The sequence below is a fragment of the Asterias amurensis genome, chromosome 7, assembly GCF_032118995.1.
Source record: "Asterias amurensis chromosome 7, ASM3211899v1".
Lineage (NCBI taxonomy): Eukaryota > Metazoa > Echinodermata > Asteroidea > Forcipulatida > Asteriidae > Asterias > Asterias amurensis.
The window spans coordinates 2,615,632-2,637,032 of NC_092654.1; the positions used below are offsets into that span (position 1 = coordinate 2,615,632).

At 38.0% G+C, this 21,401-nt stretch overlaps 1 protein-coding gene across 4 annotated transcripts in view; it reads left to right on the top strand.

The window, feature by feature from the left end:
• The first annotated feature begins 1,619 nt into the window (after window positions 1–1,619).
• The window catches only part of LOC139939338 (two pore channel protein 2-like), a 77,174-nt gene continuing 57,392 nt past the window's right edge, over window positions 1,620–21,401 (top strand). Inside the window, exons 1-25 of one of the 4 annotated variants that reach the window (XR_011786286.1) lie at window positions 1,620–1,863; window positions 3,783–3,909; window positions 5,388–5,571; window positions 6,299–6,415; window positions 6,765–6,871; window positions 7,255–7,327; window positions 8,244–8,291; window positions 8,836–8,865; window positions 9,034–9,142; window positions 9,582–9,647; window positions 9,938–10,002; window positions 10,181–10,372; window positions 10,761–10,850; window positions 11,150–11,269; window positions 11,678–11,776; window positions 12,302–12,388; window positions 12,747–12,799; window positions 13,432–13,531; window positions 14,104–14,175; window positions 14,860–14,945; window positions 15,094–15,160; window positions 15,800–15,882; window positions 16,147–16,228; window positions 16,689–16,786; window positions 16,997–17,582. Coding sequence is in view for 3 of the 4 variants with exons in the window: in XM_071935128.1 (XP_071791229.1) it covers window positions 1,653–1,863; window positions 3,783–3,909; window positions 5,388–5,571; window positions 6,299–6,415; window positions 6,765–6,871; window positions 7,255–7,327; window positions 8,244–8,291; window positions 8,836–8,865; window positions 9,034–9,142; window positions 9,582–9,647; window positions 9,938–10,002; window positions 10,181–10,372; window positions 10,761–10,850; window positions 11,150–11,269; window positions 11,678–11,776; window positions 12,302–12,388; window positions 12,747–12,799; window positions 13,432–13,531; window positions 14,104–14,175; window positions 14,860–14,945; window positions 15,094–15,160; window positions 15,800–15,882; window positions 16,147–16,228; window positions 16,689–16,786; window positions 16,997–17,078 (2,448 nt within the window). In the remaining variant the exon portion in view is untranslated. Of the gene's footprint in view, window positions 1,864–2,606; window positions 2,759–3,782; window positions 3,910–5,387; window positions 5,572–6,298; window positions 6,416–6,764; window positions 6,872–7,254; window positions 7,328–8,243; window positions 8,292–8,835; window positions 8,866–9,033; window positions 9,143–9,581; window positions 9,648–9,937; window positions 10,003–10,180; window positions 10,373–10,760; window positions 10,851–11,149; window positions 11,270–11,677; window positions 11,777–12,301; window positions 12,389–12,746; window positions 12,800–13,431; window positions 13,532–14,103; window positions 14,176–14,859; window positions 14,946–15,093; window positions 15,161–15,799; window positions 15,883–16,146; window positions 16,229–16,688; window positions 16,787–16,996; window positions 20,202–21,401 lie in introns of those variants that run through there. The other 3 variants (XM_071935128.1, XM_071935130.1, XM_071935131.1) reach the window with 3 other exon arrangements.

Sequence of the window (21,401 nt, forward strand, 5' to 3'; positions counted from 1 at the left end):
AATTGCTCATCTTTTGTATTTCATTATCGATCCGACTGCCATGTTACACGTGTATGGCTAGAGCGTACGGGAAACTATTTCAAGAAACATATTCACGCATCAGTGCTTTATATCTCAAAGACATAAGCCTTTGTGATGGGAGGGTGGGGAATGTCAAAATTGACACCACTTTCTGCCCGATTGGTTGATCATTGGTGTTATGAATTTTGTGAACAAATGTTGTCCCCGGATTAACAACACCCACACGGAAGAACTGTATGATCTGTTTATAAGCTGCTACTGCACCCGTAAGTTGGAGAGGCAGGACTGAAATTTCATCTTTGAGAGCAAGTCACATTATTTTGCAAAGACCACTTCCGTTGCAAAACCTTTGTCTCAGAAGGATGAGAAAATTTGGAGGGGCCACTCATCAGGCTATTAGACCGGTGACAGATGCAATTGTGTCCGCCATGCAATACTGTCCGCTCCGGACACTTTTGCATATGCAATCATGTCCGGGGCTATGCAAAAACCGTCCAGGCTGCAGTGGACATATGATTGTATTTTAGATTTGCGCGCCATGCACTGAAACTACGTAATGCAACATGAATATTCACGTATTTTATGATTGCAGCGAATGCCCAACGGCCGAACATTTCCCATGTCATTCATGACATGCACTTGGTTAGTTTGTGTAAAAAAAAATGGCAAACGTGTTCCGTCGACCAGGGGGCGTTTAATTTACTGTAAGGACGGTTTTGCACGGGGGCGGACACAACTGCATATGCAAATGTGTTTGGGCGGACACAAATTGCATGCAGCAGCGCTCGGGCGGACACGAATGCAATGCAAAACCGTCCGGCAGACATTATTGCATGTCCTCCGGATATTATTGCATAGAGGACATAACTGCATGCGACACCGGGCACGGGGACCAGACGCCATAACTAAAATTGGTCTGTGCAAAAACTGGATTTTACCGTTGAGCTGCCAATGGAAGTGGAGGAAAAGTTTCCGTATATATGGCGCCACCACTTTTTCATTCGATATGAAATAGTATAGTATCTAATTTACCTGATTGATATATCCCTTTTTGTAAAAAATGTGTGAAAAAGTGGTGGACCGTGGCGCCATACGGAAAGTTATCCGAAGTGGACTCTTGTATGTATTTGTTAATGTCTTTCCAAATGTTTTTTATCTTTATGTTTTGTTAAAAGGGAGGGAGGGGAAAATGGAGGGATGTAGGTTGCTTTGTTTGCTAACGTTGTCTTAAGCACACTTTAAAAAAATCAATATAGGCAAATTAATTTAAAGTGAAACTGAAAAGGAGCTCGTGATTATATTTATGTGCTTGACTTTTCAATTTAATCTGATCAGCTTCCAGTTCAGTTTTTAGTTCAGTTCAGTTCAATTAAAATTTAGAGAAACATACTTTTCCGAGGGCTTCTGTAAACATCGAAAGTTAACTTTGCTTTATTACCTACAGAAAGAAAACAATAAGTACACACAAAGGTCAACCTAACTGGTATCCAGCTAAGCAGCAGTTGTTGCATGCTAAATTAAATGTGATAAAAAGTTACCAGCGAAACCAATGGTGTGTGTGCGTTGAACACGTTATGTGCACAATACCGTGTTATGAATCGAGACAGCACACAAACGTCAAAATTGCTTCAATGCAAAACGACATCAAAGTCCACTTTTCTGACAATTCCGTTAAAATGGAGATCATGGAAACAGATCCCGAGCTTCATGGCCGGCCCAACAGCTTCTGTGATGATACACAAGACATGCCAGACCAGCTATACCCTCCAGTTGGGGTAGATGAACGGGATGGACATTTTTCCGGAAGTGGAATTGAGGAAAGTGATAGAGTCGACGTTTGCGGTGAGTGCCTAATTTTTGCCCGACCAGCTGGCTCTGGGCTTCCCTGATTTGTGTTGTCCATTTTCCGGACAATTTACAATTTTTTGGGGTATTTTATTAGTTATAAGAATGTTTGTGTTCACATGAAGGTACAGGTGGATTTCCGTACACGTATCTAGAGTAGAAAGAATTACCAATTTACATCTTATCCTTTTGATCTGGCTGTCTGTCTGGAACTTTGTCGCTGAGAGTGTCTCCTCTTACAATTTCTTAAATCTTATCTTAAAATCTTGTTAAAAAATGTTAGGAATACATGTATGTATAATTTAAAATAAGCACAGTTTTGTACTCAACTCAAACACATACATTCTTTCCCCCTAATCATGCTTATGTGATGCAAGTTAACATCTATATTATAAAAGTGCTTAAATCGCATGGGCGCCGCCATTGTTGTTTGGCACGTGGTTCCCGCACCCTGCTAAAATGATGCGTCTGGGGTAAATTTCGGGGTACCCGTGTTGGGGCATGTGTTGTTTGTGACGTCACAGTCAAAGCGCGAGCGTGTAGTAACTTTGTGATTGAGTGCAGGAGTCCTTTGTGATGTCACAGTCACGGGGCGAGCGTCCAGTAACTTCGCGCGTACATACAGTACAGAACAATGCATGGGGGGGGGGGGAACACGATGACAGGATGAAGACTGGTGGGGGTTATTAGCGCACGTTGTGTGGACAGGGAGATGAAAGGGGCATGTAGTGTGGTACGTCTGTTGGAAGAGGGCGGGGGAATGGCGGGACCCGCGGGGAACAAGGAAAGTTATGGGACGGCAAAAAGTGCAAAGAACAATTCACTGGCGGGATGACCGGAAGGGGACACGGGTTAGATTTTGGACGGGGATAGGAGGTAGGGGCACAAAGTGGTACGTCTGTGGGACGGGGGAACGGCAAAAATAGAAATGACGGGGAAAACGAACAGGGCTGGGGGGTAGGGATTGAACAAAATTAAAAGGGACTATCGTGATATTGGACATGGGACAGGAAAATATTAAACTGAATGGGGGGGATCAAGCCCATAAAACGGGAAAACCCCACAAACGGGACCCGCGCGAAACTGGAAAATATGAGATATGGGCAAACATTGGCAAGCAAAGAACACTGCAATGCATGGGATCGTGGGGAATGGGAGAGGCACGGAGGCGTGGGTTAGATATGGGACAGGATAGGGAAGGGGCACACGGTGGGACAGGGAGTTGGTGAAAAAAATGAACGAGGCTGGTGAGGGGGGAAAAAGCAAAGGGGTTTGAAAACTATACAGGACAGAAAATAATCAACTGAACTGGAACAAAATAAACGAAACGGGATATAAACGCTGGGAAAGAACCACTATCGGGATCCGCTGGAAACTGGAAAATATGGATGGGATCGACAATGTCGAAACGGAAAAAAGATGGACAAGTGTACGATTTCACAAAGCACTAAGATTCGTCTTAACTTAGGATGGGTTGTTTGCCACAGTGATTTGTATTGTGACCCTGCCCAGCCACTTTAGCCCTCCCCTGTACACAACGCTACACTTGCAGCATTTTTACGTCGAGCTTTCTAGCGTAGTCTATATTATTTATTATACAGCACTGTAGGCCTAGTACCTGTAGTAGTACGCAGTTGTTTTTGTTTTGTTTTGTTTTTGTTTTTTTTTTGGGGGGGGGCCTTCCCTACTTCTACTAAAGTACTAGACTAAACTCTTACAAAAATTACATTTAAAAACAAAGTTTTCTAAATTGTCCATCTTGAACAAAAAGGCAGTCAATAGTCAATAATTGTAAAAAAAAAATGTTTAACTTCCCTTTTTGTATTGGAGATTTCTGGCAACTTTAGTAGGGAGTTTTTTATGAAGATATTAAATAAAAAACTTAAAGGTTTTTGTGTCAATTTTCCCATCCATAGATTCCACAGCCCTGTTACAAGCTGTCGTGTTTGTGGAAGATGCTGTGCATTACCGAAGTATCAACCATAAAACAGATAGAGTTTCACTCTGGTATTATAGAGTGTATTATTCCAGAATTGTGCAATGGTAAGTCTACCAAGACTAAAAAAGATTTGTGGCATTCATTATTCACACTTACATAGTATAATTGTAAAATAACCTGTACACTACAGTTATGTCTTTGTGACCGCCATTATGAAATAAACGTTCATTGAATTCAATTGAAGTGAATATGCAACATAAGTTACTTAAAGTTAACAGCCACAAGTTGTGCCAAGTAGTGATTGCCAAAAGTATGGATGGCCACCATTGAAAAAAAACACCAGTTACTCATATCATTGAGTAATCAATTGAATTGTGCTACCCAGAAAAAAGGTGCACATTGTACTCATAAATTTGTTTTTATAAATGTTGTGTTCAGACCTGGAATTGCATTTAAAAAAACATTGAGGCCATGGCCTTTGTTGTCCTGATCTTGGCCTTGATGTTCCTTCAAAGTTTCCTATTGACTTTAATATTTACAATGCCAACCTAGTTGCATGTGTTTGTGAAACTCAGGGCCACACATAACAAAGTCCTCTAAATGTCCCAACAAGTGCCTTGGTGCCCTGTGGTTTGTGCTCTTTGCAAAGATCCAATACAAATTAGTAACATTTTCCTCACAGAAGTACCCCTTGTCAGAGGAAAACTGTGCCCCTTGTTCAAGAATGAAATTGAAGGCCTGACACCAAAGGGTGGTCATTGTGTTGTTCAAAGAGGATCTTAAAAAAAAAAAAAAATTGATAGCTCTTATTCTTTAGGTACTGCTGCAAATGAACACAGTTGTAGCCAAAGTAACTTGATGCAGATGAGGCCTTGTTACACGTGTTTTAAGTTCTATTTATAAAACACATTTATTGACAATCAAATTTAAAACAAGGTTGTGTATTGTTCTTGGCGTGCGAACAGATCCAGATGTTTCACATGGTAAATTGAGTAACTACTGTAAAACAAACATGGTAGTTTATAAAAGTAGTTTATTTTAAAAGCTACAACAATAATATATTCTCTGGAATTTCAGCCCTTGAATTTCATCTTTGAAAGGGCAAGGCCACTATTATTTTGTTTGTAAGGGAAAGGGGCAGTATGTGCAAGTTTTGATTGGGCAATGTCACTACCAGCCTTTGCATTAATTATAGGCCTGCTATGCCAAGACCAGGGCAACAGGGGCCATTGCTCTCCATTTTAATTCCAGGCCTAGTGTTTAGCTTTATAGACCTTTCTATTGCAACGTCACAGCCCGAGTTGTTGCCAACCGAGGAAAGCCGAATAAAAAATAGAGCCATGGTTTGTAGAAATGCCACACAAACTTTCAAGAAGTTGTTGGAAACAAATCTGATATATTTCAGCTCTGTCATGATTCTTTACAGAAAATGTTGAATTCGGTCACAATTATTTTGAACACAATTGATTGTTTTGCTCACATTCCACAGGCCATGTCAACCGGCACCCCTTGTTTATCACTATGGAAATGTCTATAATCTGTCTCTCTTTGTAATTTTCTTGCCACTTCCTCCCCCACCCAGGTCCCTCAGTCTTGCCATTGCTACCATCCTGTTAGTAGCGTTCTTTGAATATCCGTCATCCATTACAAGTGGCAACTCATCGGACCCACGGTATCGAGGTCAAAGGTTGAATCCACCTTGTGGTGTCATGGAAGCCATTGAGATCACCTGTCTTCTTATCTTCACTGCAGATCTAGGCATGAAGGTAAAGTCTTCAACCTTTTTAGCTGTGTCTAAATTAGTGGCTACAGCTACGGCTATGGCTGGTTGTCCATGTCTTCTTTGAAGTATACAGGCATGATATTCTTCCTACTTAAGTCTTCTTCTGATTTTGTTGTCCTATTTAGACTAAATAGCCTGAAAAGTCTAATAAAGCTTACACCATGTGTACATTTGGGTCAGCCTTTGATAATAACTACACCATGTGTACATTTGGGTCAGCCTTTGATAAAAATGTATCAATTTTTTTCTACAGGACCAAATATCATGACTCCAGTAAGAGTTTGCAAAAAGCAAACCTTTGCTCCAACCCTGTGCTACTGAATGGTGGACTTTTAATAATAAGTCAGACTTCATATTTCTATGTGTTGGCCCCATTAACCTTTTGGACAGTGACAAAAAAAAGGATCTTGTTTTGAAAGCAACGTATCTTTTGAGAAAATAAAATAAGAATCAATCACCCATCATTTCACTTTCTGCTATTAGACAAAAAATGTTTTAGCCTTTTCTGAAATTGAACGTACTTGAAGGTAGGGTCATTGGTTTTTGTCAACGTAATGGTGATTTATAAGCAAAATTAAGAAAAATAAACCAAAGATGAACCTTTCAGTTGACTTTCTGCTCAGACAGAATTTTCCATACTCAAAGAATCTTAGCATACTTAACAGCACCAACATCTTACCCATGGTTGTTTTCTCCCAATGTATCTGCAGACATACCTTAGAGGAACCAAGCAGTTCTTTAAATCTCCATGGTTGATTGCCTATGTTCTCGTCATCATAGCATCGCTTGTAGATTGGATTTTCACAATTAACGGTTCCTGTGGAAAGGTAAGAGAGTACAACCAAAATTAATATTCTTTATTCTTTGTCCCCAATGCAAATTTAACGTCTATCAATCGATGTGGTACCCGCTGCTAAAACATAGGATTTGACCTGTCTCTAGCTACCGGGGTCTTTGGGTCAAAATAAATAATTGAACAAATTGAAAATAAATACAAATATATATATATTTACAAACAAAAAACAAGATGGCCAAAATCATAAATTTTATTCCTGATTAATTTACCAAGCTGTTTGTTTAAGCCAGGAAAAGCCATTGAAAACTACTGTTTTTAAGCTTCAATCTGATTTTTTTGGGTAAATATTTGTAAACCCTAAAATATATTTTTTTTAACAGATGGTCCGGTTTCGTCGGATGCTTCGTCCATTCTTTCTTCTCCAAAACTCAACTCTGATGAAGAAAACAGTTCGAAGCATCATCCGTACTCTACCGAAGGTTGCTAGGTAAGAAGAATAATAAATCAACAAAATTAAAATTCTCTCGCAAAGATTTAATGAGTGGAAACTTGGGTTCTAACCTAAGGTTTGAAATAGGTGTCAAAATTGTTGACATCCAACAGTACAGTTAGAGCCAATAAGATGTATTGGAAATGAGAAGAAATAGTTTTAGGTGCAGGAGGAAATCTCCTATGGGGGAAACCCATTCAATCAGGTAGGGACTGAAAAACCAATCCACATGCAAGGCTCTGTCTGAGGTTGGATTCGAACCAGGGTCCACAGGGGTGAAAGGCGGGGAAAGAAACCACTGAGTCAACCTGATCCCCTCAACGGATATACTCGGTAAAGGTATATAGTTATTGACAGCAGTATTGTTGTTATTATTTCAGTGTGCTATTACTGCTATTGGTTCATCTCTACTTCTTCACTATGGTAGGCATGCTGATCTTCCCACAACCTCAGGTAAGCCTACCACTTTTTATAACTTGTTAACCCATTCCCTGAAAAGAGGCAACTTTAGTCGACTGCAGTCATACCCCCCTCTTCTTAATTGGCAACTTTAGTTGTCCAAGCTCACACACACAAAAGCACTTATATTTTAGATCAAAGACAATTTGTAGTAAAGTAAGTTATATCCATGTTCACCACCTATACCCAAGCTTAATGACATTGGAAAGAGAAAGATTTGATCTTTTCATTGATGATTAAATTCATTGATTTAATTTTTTCATTGGAGTGGGGTTGAAATTGAAAGGGTTAAAGGTCCATCATGTATCAGGTTTTGTCCTGATTTCATGAATATTTTCACTGATCGCTTTTTATCTCAAAAGGTGTTCTCTATGGAAGTAGGTCAAACCTTGCGGCCTTTTGCATCCGCTACAGGTTTTTTGGTACAAGCTATTTGTGGCTGTTTCAAACTCAAAAGGGTTATTGAACCCAATGTGACCATGTTTCAGCCAATCGGAGCACAGAACCAGCAAGTTATAAATGTCTTTTTTTAACAGTTTTCACAAAGTGAAAATTGACACAGCAGATACTATCAGATATGCTGGTAGTTCTTCATTGTTATCTCGTCACCATTTATTCATGGTCTATAGCTGAATATTAACAGGCTAACAAGAAAAGGGAAGTAGTGACAACAAATGATAAAATAGCTTTTTGTAGGAAGTGTTCGACCACAGTGTAGATCCATTTCTACTGGTATATATGCCGGATAAAATTGCAAAGAAGAACAAACAAAAAAAGCACCAAACGTTTCCAGTGCCTTTAAAGCAGCTCCATGAATTTGGGCTTAGGGGTCTTTCTCTAAACTGTTTTATTCCCATCTTGCCAAGTTTTAAATCCCATGTACTTTTATTTCCTTTTTGTATCTGAACAGCATGCCATAGCACCTGGTTCAATAACAGCATCCCCTTCACCAGATAAGGTATGAAGAAAGAATTCTTTGAACTACATTGGTTGAAAATCAGAAATTTGATTGATCCTTTGCGAAACACGTAACACACCTCCCACAATGCCCATCTACCTCTCCATTATTCCTTTTGTGTACATTTTAACTATCAAAATGGCCAACAGGATAGGCGCATTTAAGTGCACTGTGCAATGGGTCAACAGACCCACGATGTCACATCCTCAAACAGCGCCCTCACTGGGGTCAAAAGAAGATCTAACATTGGCAGCGATTTGTGTGTGACGTGAACTTTTCTTAGATTGTCTATTTTCATGTTCTTCCAATTCTTCCTGCATGGACATTATCACTCCATGTTTGTTTTTGGCGATATTTAAAAAACGTTTACCACCTTATTATTAAGTTGGAAGACAACTTAAAGAGAGGTTTTCACAAGATGCACATTAAAACTGATTGTTGAAAATTAAGAAAAGGTGGTGGTACAACAATTATTAAAACTTACTGAAACAACTACTGAACCTCAGGGTAACTTTTTTATATGAACTCTTTCAATTTCTTACAGAAACAATCGACAGATCTGCCCACAACTCAGGTAGAGTTACTTCATTGTGTAAAAATATCATACAAATATCATCATATCAGAGCAGAAATGTGTCTTAGATTTTGTTCTGCATAATTTTTAAAGTTTGGCACTTCCAAGTCAAAAGCGTCTGTTGATCCATAACTTTTGATTTCTGAGTGTGTTTATTTTTTTGTCTAGCCGCCAATCACAGCAGACAAGTACGCTGAGGCTACACTGTTCTTCCCTGATATCCTGACTGGTTTCATGAGCCTGTTTATTCTACTGACTACTGCTAACAATCCAGATGGTAAGCATATTCTAAACTATGCTTACTTGCTATCTCGACAGGCTTCATAAGCCCGTTTGTCCTACTGTCTACGGCTAACAATCCAGATGATAAGCACATTCCATGGTCGCTTTGTGTGTAGTAGCCGAGCGGTTCAGTAAATCATAACCAAGTTCTTGTTGCAGAGTCATCAGGACATGGGTTGGAATCCTGGTCTTGCGTCCCGGTTGAACAAGGCGCTTAACTATAATTGCTCCTCTTACCCAGGGGTAAATGGGTACTTTGAGGGCAGAGATGGTTCTTGTGATTGAATTAGAAATGTGTGCTACATGCTTGGCAGCACAGGCTGTATCCCATAGGAATGGCCCAGTGACCAGGGGGTAATAATGTTGGAGTGCAATGAGTGTTGAGCACCATGTAAGAAGCCACTGTTATTATTATTGTTTTGTTACATTAACAGTTACGATGCCAGCGTACATGTTCAACAGATTCTACTGCTTGTACTTCATTGTCTTCCTCATTATCGGTAAGTTTTTCTCTTCTCATTTTGAGAACTTTCAATGCTCCTTATAGCACGTGGATTTTGTCTCCATTGGTCATCGATTCAATAGAACTGCTCTTTGCAAAATGAAAATGGCCCTGCCATCTCAAAGATGAAATTCCGGACAATTATGCAGGTATGTCAGATGAAGGTTTGGGTATGGGTGAAGATGCATCGAAGATTGGAAAAATGCTATATAGAAGGGTTTTATTTGATTTGACATCTGCTTTTACCGCATGTGTTAATGTATGTTCTGTTTCATTTATTTGTTGCAGGGCTGTACTTTTTCTTCAATATGCTGACAGCTGTAATCTACAATGAGTTCAGAGGTTATCTATTGGTGAGTTTGTTGGCTTGAGTTCAAGACTAGCTTCTCTGATTGGCTTGTATTTAAGACTAGCCTTATGAAAACAGGCTAAACTTTAATAGGTCAACAGCAAACTTCCACTTGCCACCTGTTTCATTTTGCATTCCTCCGTTGTACTTTTCCCTAATGTCATCTTTCTCCATTGCCACAGCACTCCATGCAGAGTAGCCTCTTACGGCGACGTCTAGGTTTCCAAGCAGCCTTTGAGATGCTCAGGAGACAAGGCAGACCAACCCTTACTACGGGTAGGATCAATATCGGCACAACGCTAAGCGTCAGTGTCGTCAAGGCGGTTGTGCTGCAGACAAACATTAAGAAGAGCGCCAAGGCGGCTATAATTGCCGTAAGTTGAAAAACTATTGTTTCTTGTTAAAGAAGCAAGGCGTCGCCTTGGACTTCAGCTGTGCCCTGCCTGTTTGTAGCTCCATATACTAAAAGTACACATGATTTCAAATTTATTTGGGGTGGAACAAAGCAAAATTTACTTGAGCAGGATTTGAACCAACGACCTCTGGTTTATCATGCCGGTGCTCTACCAACTGAGCTATTTATCTTGCCCATGTTATAGCTAGGGGTCACACCAAAGTTAACGATACAACCAGGGAAGCGGCAGGCAGGGTATCTTGGAAAAGACCTTTACAAATTACTGAATTTAGTTGGATGTTCCTCTCTTGGTAATTTTCGAGTGAGATCTGCAGTTTTATTCTGAGAAACTGTTTTTATCAATGCAGGATTTGGATGAAAACATGGGTGGATCCTTGACGTCAACAGACTTCCAGCAACTTTTTGATGTCTTAGATCGAGTCACTTCAAGACGCAGAGTAAGTAATACTTATAAGTTTGATTAAATGGTGTCGGGAAGCGTTTATGACTTCTAAGATTCTTAAACACTCTAATGAAACCCAGAACCAGCTCAAAACTTCACTTCCCCAAACTGTTGGGCTCGGAGGGATGCCTGATCACATGTAAAGCATGATCAGTTTACTACAGGCAGTCATTGGTCCAATAGAATTCAAACAAAACATGCTGGTTTTTTTTTTATGTGTTTGGTTGGTTGGTTAGGGTTAATTATAGTTTGTTTTCCATTTTTAACCAGCATAAAACTTTGTGTAAATTTCAGAAGCCGCCAGTTATAATGAAGAACAACAGATATCTGAGGAAACTTCAACATTGTATAACACACAGATTCTACAATTACTTTGGTGCTTTTGTAGCCATGTGCAATGTGATTGTTATATCAGTAAGTACCATTACTCCACAAGGGCTTGAACTTTGGGTAAAATTCCACAAGACCTGGAGGTCTTTGATGCCAAAATGTTTCACTAGATCAGAATTTATGTCACAACACCAGAATCTAAATTTATCTTTCTTTTGTTTCCCTCATCTGAAATAATTCTGAATATCTACAAAAAGTGTTTATTTCATAGCACTGGTAACCGTAGGCACTCCAAAAGAGATGCTATTCTTCCAGTGCTTATATAACTTTATGAAAATGAATGATGTAACAATGCAAATCCATGTCAAATGCGCAAACTGGTCGCCTAATTGGCTGTTATAGTTGGGAGGAGAATTTGATTACCATTAAGTGGCGCTATGAAACTGGTCCCTGTGTATTAACCTTCTATTTGATTGTGTCTTGAATGTGTAGTTGGAGGTCCAGTTTGAGTACGATTCCAGCTTCTATGGCAGAGACAACATTCTGTCAAGTGTCAACTTCATCTTCATCTTGTACTACGTCTTAGAACAGGTGAGATCAGCTCTACTTCCACTCAACTTAAAAGGTCAAAGTAAAGGTTATGGCCTTAAATGACATGCTTCAATGATTCTGAAAATAAACATCATATCTGATTTATAGTTACTTTTTGATTGACAACTTTAGAAGAATAAATTGTTTAAAAAATAAACAACAAAAATATGTTCTGGCATGTGGTGATGATGATACAGAAATTAATGGTCTCTAAAGGATTAGCCCTGACTTAATCTGATAGCCTCGTACTCTCTTTCTTTTGGTTTACATAGATTAACTAATTTTCCTCCATCCTCTGTGCTTATTGTCTTGCCGCATCTATTTAATTTTGTATATATGTTATATCTTGGAGAAGAGTAGTATGAAATAAATGTTGACTTTAATTGAAACAAAATTGACTATCTGGGGAGGGGGGAGTGCAGGATACACTCTGCCCCCATAGCAGGCATGTTGTACAATGAGAGGCAAGTGTGTATCCAAACCAGTTTGTGTTTTAAAACATTTTGAACTAAACTTGTTTTTCAGTTATTGAAAATCTGGGCCTACGGCTGCAAGAGGTATGCAATGTCAAAGCTTAACATATTTGATGGACTTCTTACTCTTCTACTTGTGGTAAGTGAAAATATTTTGATCAAAGTATTTGTCAAATTACTTTTTGTCATTCTTTATATAAGTAACTTTATTTTTGAAACTGTCGGTAAAAGACATGCATGAGACGACTGCTCCGTATGAGAGTTCTCATGACCATGTCGCCTGATTGTATGGGTTCATTCCAAGTCTCTTTCCCATGAGTATGTTGATCAGTGTTGTAGTTATCAAGGCCGGTCTAGAGACTGGTTTTGCCGGTCTTGGTTTCAGTTTCCCCACCCTGTGGTCTTGGTCTTGGTCAGTGATGAGAGAGGGGTTGATACAGTACATTGTTACATGTAACATGAGTAACAATAGAATTGTTGTGATTACTTTGTTACAGTTCATTGAGATCATGTATGCCGTAGTGAATGGAAACCTATTCGGTCCCAAGGGGTAAGTCTCTATCCATTCATCTTTTCCCGACTATAGGGCCAGGGCTCTATTTAACAAGAAGATAAGATTGATCTTAACTACAAATCAATCTTAATTGCAAATTACCATACTGTACTGTCTGTGCCTGGTATACTACTTATTCTATCGCTTAGCAGAAAAAGTTTTAACCAAAATATTCTGCTCGAGCACCTCTAAGCTCAATTTCATAAAGATGCTTTAAGCAGACAATTTTCAAGTGGAGATTACAAGGCCACAACCCTGCTGGATTTTAACAGCCATCTGAAACCTCTTTGCCACTTTTTTATTCCCTGAGGAGTTTTACCTCTGATCAGCTCAAGTCTTCTATCAGTGGCTTTTTCATTCACAATATCAACCTCTGAAACCTCACTGGTACCTATTTATACACATGCATGAAGAGAACCAACTTTATAGTAAAGCATCTTGCTCAAGGACACAAGTGTCATGACCAGGACTCTAACCCACACTCTGATGACTTAACCATCAGAACTTGAAATTGATGCTCTTAAACCCTCGGCCATGCCACCCCAACTATATAGGTCCCAAACTCCCTCAAACCATTGGTCTATGTCATTTTTGTTTGCCTCATGATTTGATCCTAAATCTGATTGCAGGAATAACACTGACTCTGAAGCTATTCCTTTGTTTGATCTCGTCCGTATCATCAATATCCTCATCATCTTCAGATTATTCCGACTAATTACTCACTTCCAGGTAAGAAAAAACATCAATTTTTTCCAAGTCTTGTTATGTTAGACTAATTTTTGGACAAGAGGGGGATTTGAACTGATGACCTCCGGAACTATCTTACCCTATGATGGTGGTCTCCCTATTTTGTCAGGGGTGCCAGTCAAAATCCATTCAACCCTGTAACATACTACCTTAGAAAACATAAAAACACTGTACAAATTTTCTTGTGATTTTTGCAGTAACAAAGTTGCTTGTCTGATACATTTATGAAAAAGAAATGAGCACCAGAACATTTGCTTTTTGAACCTCTTGAATTGTCCATGAGTATTCTACCAAAAAGCTAACCAGCCCTGAGGGCGGTCCACTTACACCAAAAATATGGATATGTGTACATTTTTAAGTTGGGTAAAACCCCTTCAGAATTTGTTTCTCCTGATTTATGGGCGAATGAGATTTCTGTAAACAAGTTTTCTCCAAGCTCCCCAATAGTGTAAAAAGTATGAATAGTAAATACCTTATTAATTTGTCAATGAGTACGTACCTAGCTCTAAAGTACTGTGGTAGTACTAAACCCTTATTATATTATTTTTCCCCAGACGATGTCAGTTATCGCAGCCACGCTATTTGGTCTCATCAGAAACCTACGTGCATTCATTGGGATATTAGTGGTAAGTTTTTTATTTATTAAAAAAAAACAATTTATTATGTATTTATTAGGCATGTGATTTTTCAGGATTTTCCTGACTTCAGGATTGTCTCAAAATCTAACAATGCACAGAAATTGTCAAAATATGATTCAGGTGTCAGTGTATAAACTGCCGGTCGGAGAGAGAGAGAGTTACTTTCAAAGTTTTAGTTACTGTGTTTATTACTCCGTACTACATTTAACTGTCTTTATTCTTTTATGAGGGTATGGAAATAAGTGTATTCTTTAATTGAATTGAATTGAATTGAATTAAATGTCTCCTAGGAATAGCATTGGGCTACTTATCATCTTGCCTTGCTCTCTACCAACGCTAAGCTCAAGCTTGAGACACCACACGCTTAATTGAACACTCAATCATCAGAACGCATTCATCTGCTCACAACCGGACTTGCACCTATGTTGCTCCACAAATGTGGAACAAACTCCAAGTATTTGTTAGAAATTATACCTCTTCGCTAGACAGGAACTTTGTTTCTGCCTTCAGGCTCCAGCTGTTTCTTTTTCTTCCTCTGTTTTTTAATTACTCGTTGCTGTATCTTTGAACATTTTTACCTACTCAATGTGCATTTTTGTACAATCTATCTACCTGAAAAATGAAATAAATATAATTATATAACTCACTTAATTGTTTTCGTCCTTTTAATAGGTAATTTATTACAGCTTTGCTGCGATTGGGATGGAGTTATTCAGCGATGCAATCTCTATGCCTTCAAGTGCAAATCTAAGTGACAGGTAAGTAGTAGGAATTTCATTGTATGAAAACCCCACATTGACCAAAAACCCACAACAAGAGAAGCTGACTTGTTGCAAATTGATGGTCTCCCCCAGGACACTCGTTAAAACTTTTAAAGTTGCTTGGATATTACTTTTGTCTCCACAGCCGCCAGATCGTGTGTGGTTCCTACAACCAGCTTCAGTACTGGGCGAACAACTTTGATGATTTTGCTGTGAGTTGTTGTTTCAATCTCTCATAAAGGTTGCCATCTTTTATTAACTGCGCAAAAGCTTACCCGAACCATGTGACGAATTAACTGTCTTGAATTTGAAGAATTCTTATAGCCCATATGCATGTGCCAATACGCATGATCGGCGCGCAAAGTATTCTGGATGACATTCGGCTCAAGCAACACCAGCAACCATCATGGCACGCTGATTTTGAAGCAATGCGTTACACATCTATAAACCTGGCAAAGTTACATATAAACTAGAGCATGGTGTCCATCTTGGCAGCTTGATTTTGTTTTCAACTGTATTCGGTTTCACAAGGTGCATTGCGGTATTATTTAAAAGAAGTTGCTTATGCTTATGGATATTTAAACAGTTATTTTGTCATGTCTTATATTCATCTGGTTTTTTTTGCATGTCAGTCTGTTTGTTTTGTTTCTTTGTCTGTCCGGCTGCTTTTTACAAGCATTCTGGTTATCAAAACAGCCCCTTATTATATTTATATATCTATCCTGCTCACTGTGACTTGATTTTTGCTTGATGCCGTAGAACATGTAATTTTCAATATTTTCATTGAAGTATGAATCAAATGTGTATTTGAATTGAATTGTATTGAATTAAAATTTATCTTTTACCTGCAGGCTGCATTGGTCGTACTCTTTGACATAATGGTTGTTAATAATTGGCACGTGTTCCTGAAGGAGTATGCTGATGTCACAAGCAAGTAGGTAGTCTTGATGACAAACTTAGAATGGCTACTTTAAATTAATCATTCTAACAGCATTTTGTATAGTTCTAGAATCAAATGTTTGCTATCCTATACTACAGTCTGCTGGAAAACTTGAGCAGTGAGGACCAACTAGTTGCTAAATTAAAATAAAGCTCTAGAAGAAAACGGCAATTTTATACTGGAAAAATTAACAAGGGAATGGTAATTAACAATGTACATCCAAATTGAGACATTTGATTTTGTTTGTCTTCTCCACAGGTGGTCGCATTTATTTTTCATAGCCTGGTACTTTGTGTCAGTGTTAGTCTGCCTGAATGTATTCACTGCTCTCATTCTGGAGGTGGGTTATACTATGGTATAATTATCCATAGTCTTTACTTAAATTTGGCTGTTTTTCTATTTTTAATATTGATTAATGTTTTTATAAACATATTTTTATATTAATACAATTTTGAAATTTTAATGTGTATGTAGTTGCTGGGCACCTCTGAAAAACAGTGTTTCACTGAGAGGTTTCCCCAGGGTAAAAATAAATAAATAAATAAATAAATAAATAAATAAGTTAAAAAGGCTATCAAAACAAGAAATTACCAAAGAATACATGTAACTGTTCAGCTAACTTCAAGTGTTTTTTTTATTAACAATGATATAATGGTCTTTCAAAAGCACCAAACCTAAGATCAAAAACACTCCTTCATTTACTCAAAGACAAGCAGAGCACACTGTTTTCACTCCCTATACCATGCAAAGCTTTGAATCTATTCTCGTTTCAATTGGTTGTAATTTTTTTTAAATTGCAGAATTTTATTACAAAATGGGATCGTGAGCAGCAAGTGTTAAGGACGGGTGACCCCAACAACCAACCCAGCTATCAGATGTCGGTACACACAATGTTCAGGTAAGTGGACATAATAAGTTGACTAATAGTTAACCCTCCAACTGTGTGTTCAATCAATATCGTCCACTTTGGATAGAAGAACTAAGCCAGCTGACAATATGATATCATGGTGTGGCTGACTCTACACAGAACAATGGTGGAGGCAGAAGATCAATGCTAGCAAGTTTTTTTACCACCATTCAATGACAGACATATTTTCTCTTTTTCCAGGGATGCCCTCATAGAGCCAACTGAAGAGGAGTTAATGGAAGCCCTGAGGAGTCAGCCCCATATGAAGGCATTGCATCTTTGACTCTAAAAGAGTCACGGACACCACATGAGGGCAAAAAGTCACATATGTTGACCCTGTATGAACTTCCTGCACCTTCGACCCTTTGAATGGGCCCAGCTTTTAAGGGTCAAACCCTTTAAGGATCATAGATACTGAAGAGGAGTTGACCCTTTATGAACTTCCTGCACCTTTGACCCTTAGAGGGTAAAACCCTTCAAGGGTCACATAAACTGGAGAGGACTCGACCCTTTCTGAACTTTTTGAACCTTTGGCCCTTTTTGAGTTGCTCCTTTGCTGCTAAACCCTCTAAGGGTTACATGTGTTGAATGAGGCAACCTTCTGAAAAAAACTGCACCTCTGACTCTCTAAAGGGTCATGTTTAGTTCATGGAGAACGATGATGGAAAGAAGAGCTACATTTTTCTGCTGTGCATCATGGGTCTACCAATAGTGCATTGTGGAACTACCAGTTGTGCATTGTGGGAAGAGTCTTTACGGAGATGGACAGGAGTGCTAGAAGCATAAGGTGGGCTCTTTCCATTTTATCATTTTGTTATTTTTTCGCACAATTGTGTATAATTTTCGGAATTGTCATCTTGCCGTATTGGAATAGAAGTATAAATTTTACTGGAAATAATACGCAGACTTCTCGAGGGAGGTGTTGTCATCTCTTCGTTAAAAAATTTTAAGTAACATTCTTCAAGGTCCCTCATCAGCCACACTTACCAGAGACGGGGAATTCTAGCCACACCTACATGTACTTCAAAACGGAGATTTTAATCTATTGGATGTTTGTCATCGGAGCTTCTTGAGCTTTTTCCATTGTGCAAGATGATAAGTAGTGATGAATAATGAAATATAACTTCACCGAGTACAACGTTTGTGAGTTGAGACGTTGAGTTTATGACATTATCACCGGGGGAACTCTACCATTGGATCAGATAAAGACTGGGAAGCAGGATCACTTGATGGAATTCTGACTTGTCGAAAGTCCTCAGAATTTTTAACTGACACTTTTGGCCAGTGGAGCGGTTTGGAGAGAAAAGCTGAATTAGGTTGTAACTCTGAAGCACCTTATTGAAGCTCTCTATAATAGAGTTATTTCTCCAGCACCATTAGCAACATGTGTAAAATTGTTGTAATACAGTTGTACCGGATTATTGAGTCAATTTGTCTAACACATTAACAACAATAATTCTTGGTTCCGCCATTTTTGGAGTTAGTTTCCCCATGTGTTTTACAGACATGATTTCTGAGAATATTTCATTATTTCATGATTTTTCTGAAAACCTTGAGCTTTTAGAATTTCTAAAAATAGGGCCTATGTAAAGCAGTCGCCGAAGGTACATGTAGAAAGAAACGGTCCACATTGTGTCAAAACCTGTAGTTTATAAGTGTGCTTGTAATGATGCATTCCCATGGTCGATACGATGTATAGGCCTATTGTATCTTAAGATTTTTACCCATAACCTTTCAGAATCACGCAATGTTTTAACAAAATTAAAGAAAGGCGCATGCATGATCGACACAGTCAAATTGTCAAAAAGTTGAACAGTCAATGTGTTAAATTTAGAAAGTACTATCATCAGGTAGTGAAAAAATCTAATAAAAATACATAAGGTGAGGCTTTGGGGAGCTGCAAGGATCCTGAGAAAGACCCTTAAGATCTATGGGATGTAGCTCGACTCGAGGATTTACCCACACAAAAGAAAATCTGTGATGAGATGAAATAATAAAAACGTTAGTAAATTGCAATAATATATCCAAATGAAATCAATCAGCATAATCATTAGTTGAAAACCTATATATAGCAAAGTAAAATAATACATAGGATTGAATGTTCGCTTGATCAAATTAGGAACGAAATGGAAGGTTCTACATGTAAATGGGATGATATTCTTCCTTGACAAGCAGGAGCCCAGGTTTTTTTCAGCAGACTGGCAGTGGTGCTTTAAACAACAGTCGGTTTTTGTTCTTGAAAACTATAGATTAAACATAATAGACATACAATTGGCAATAACAAGCGTAGAATGAGATCAATGGTTTGTCCATGTTTCCCTTGATATTAAGTGCATCCTTGCCTTAGATGCTGGTAGAAGATTTTATCATTAAATGGTTGGCCATAATAATAATAATGTGGGTATGTCTCAGATTAAACCGTTTGCCATTGAGTGGCCACGTTGCCTAGCACCTTTGGGGTGCTGTATGAAATTGGGCCAAAATGATGAGATAGCATTATAATTAATGTATGAACTATGAGTATTAGTGTTGTCAGAAGATAAATGGTCCACTAGATACATATATGACGAAGCTTGTGTGCGGAGAATTATGTAATATTTCCATCTAGGTATAAATTGCATCCTTGCCAAATGCTGGTAGAAATCTACAATTTTACCATACAAAAAACAGTCCATTTTTGCAAAGCAGTTGATGTTAGTTATACACAGACTATGTACTACTGCTTAAAGTACACAGTAATATATTTTTAAATATGGTCCATAAAATACAGCGTAATGTGTATAAAATGGTTTCTTATAAAAGCTATTTGTTTTATTAAGAAAAGAAAATCAGGATAACTCGTTTTAATTTATGACTATTTTGTTGCATGGGTATTTAGTTGACAATGAAATACTTAATATTATTCTATGAAGATTTTAATTATTATTTAAAATATTTATGACCAGCATCTTTCGTTTGTAGTTATGAATTTATATCTTAAAATTTATATTAAAACATGGGAAAATTTTGGTACAAATTTTTACCCGAAACTTTAAGTTTTATATTTCGCTAATTATTTTGCCTTGACATGGCAAAAATAATTTTTGCTATAAAAAGTTGCCAAATTCGCTCAACTATTTTTTCTTTAATCTCAATCAGTGATGACTGAAATTTTAAAAGCTGCATATTTGTATGGGTTAATTCACCATAAAACAATTGGTATGAAGGGTTGCAATCACTGCCTTGGTTGGAATTTGCTTTGTGTAGGCCTATATTAGCAAATCTCAACGTGAAAATCAAGTCACTGCGTGAAATTCGTCCAGAACCAAGCTCAATGGTTCTTGTATCAGTATGCCGATGTAACATTAAGTGACCATGGAGTTATAAAAAGCAAATTGTTAAAATAAACCAAACACATAAGATTGGATTCGCTTTTTATAATTGGTTCTTATTTGTATGTTTTTTCCATTCACGGTTTATGGCAAAGAAAACACCTGCTTCCCCAATAAATTAAGTAAAAACAAACGAACAAACAAACAAACAAATCCACACTGAAAATATATCAAGTTGTCAAGCAGGTCATAGACATTTAACGCAAAACCATGATATGTTAAAATATTTTTAGGCATTATACACAATTTTGGCACACCCTCGTTAAGTTTGTTGTCCCTAATTTGTTACAGTTCCAAAAACAAGTCCTTGGGGAACCCTTACAGAAAAAGCGCTACAGACTTTCCAAATAATATAAATTATATCTTAATGCTTAATTGTTTTGTTGCTCACTACACCATGGTAAAGCTGAACCATATTGTTGGAGTTTTATGCCCGGTGGCTTTTCCGACACCTCCACAAAAGATTTCCGCAGGAAATGGCTTTTAAAAAAAAAAAATTACATGGGTTTTGAAAATAGCATACATTGTTTTCCTTTTTGTTTTCCTAAACAACAACGCCTCGGTTGAAGGTATTAAACACTTGTTAAGTGGTTATATTCATACTTCGAGGCACGAACAATACTGGAAACTCTTGCTAAGAATTAAATGTGTGGACCAAATACCCCTTCAGGGTTTGCCCTTATATACTTTTTCAGTGACTGACCAGCAGGACCAGTAAGCTTGTCATTTCACTAGTCCCTCACATTGTTCACTGGTCTTTAGTTCAAATGAACTTGGTGCTTTTCAACACTGAATTATCCAGCCAGACCACTTAGTGAGAATTTTGACTGGTCCTCGGGTGTTTTAACTGGCATTTGGGCCAGCAAACTGCTGTTAAGGGAGAACACTGCTCTTTGATTTTTAATTCATCACTTGTTAAGACCATAATTGGCTTTGGCCAAGTCCAATAGCAGCTTATGAATGAAGCCTTGTTTGGTCATTTTCGTTTGTGTGACTTGGGGAAGGGAAATCTTTAAATTCAGTCTCGCTGTTTTTTTAAATATTCTTTTTGGCTCTTGTTATTTATTTACTTGTTTTGCATTTGAAATGTTCAGGTTTGCACGTGCATGCGGTATTACCATCCCTTACCCTTGCCCAAAACATAAAGTATATTTCTGTTTGGTAAGATGTTCTGCATGGCTTATTTTTTGTAGTATGTACTATCAAGATGTCTTTATCGCTAGAGAAATCAACAT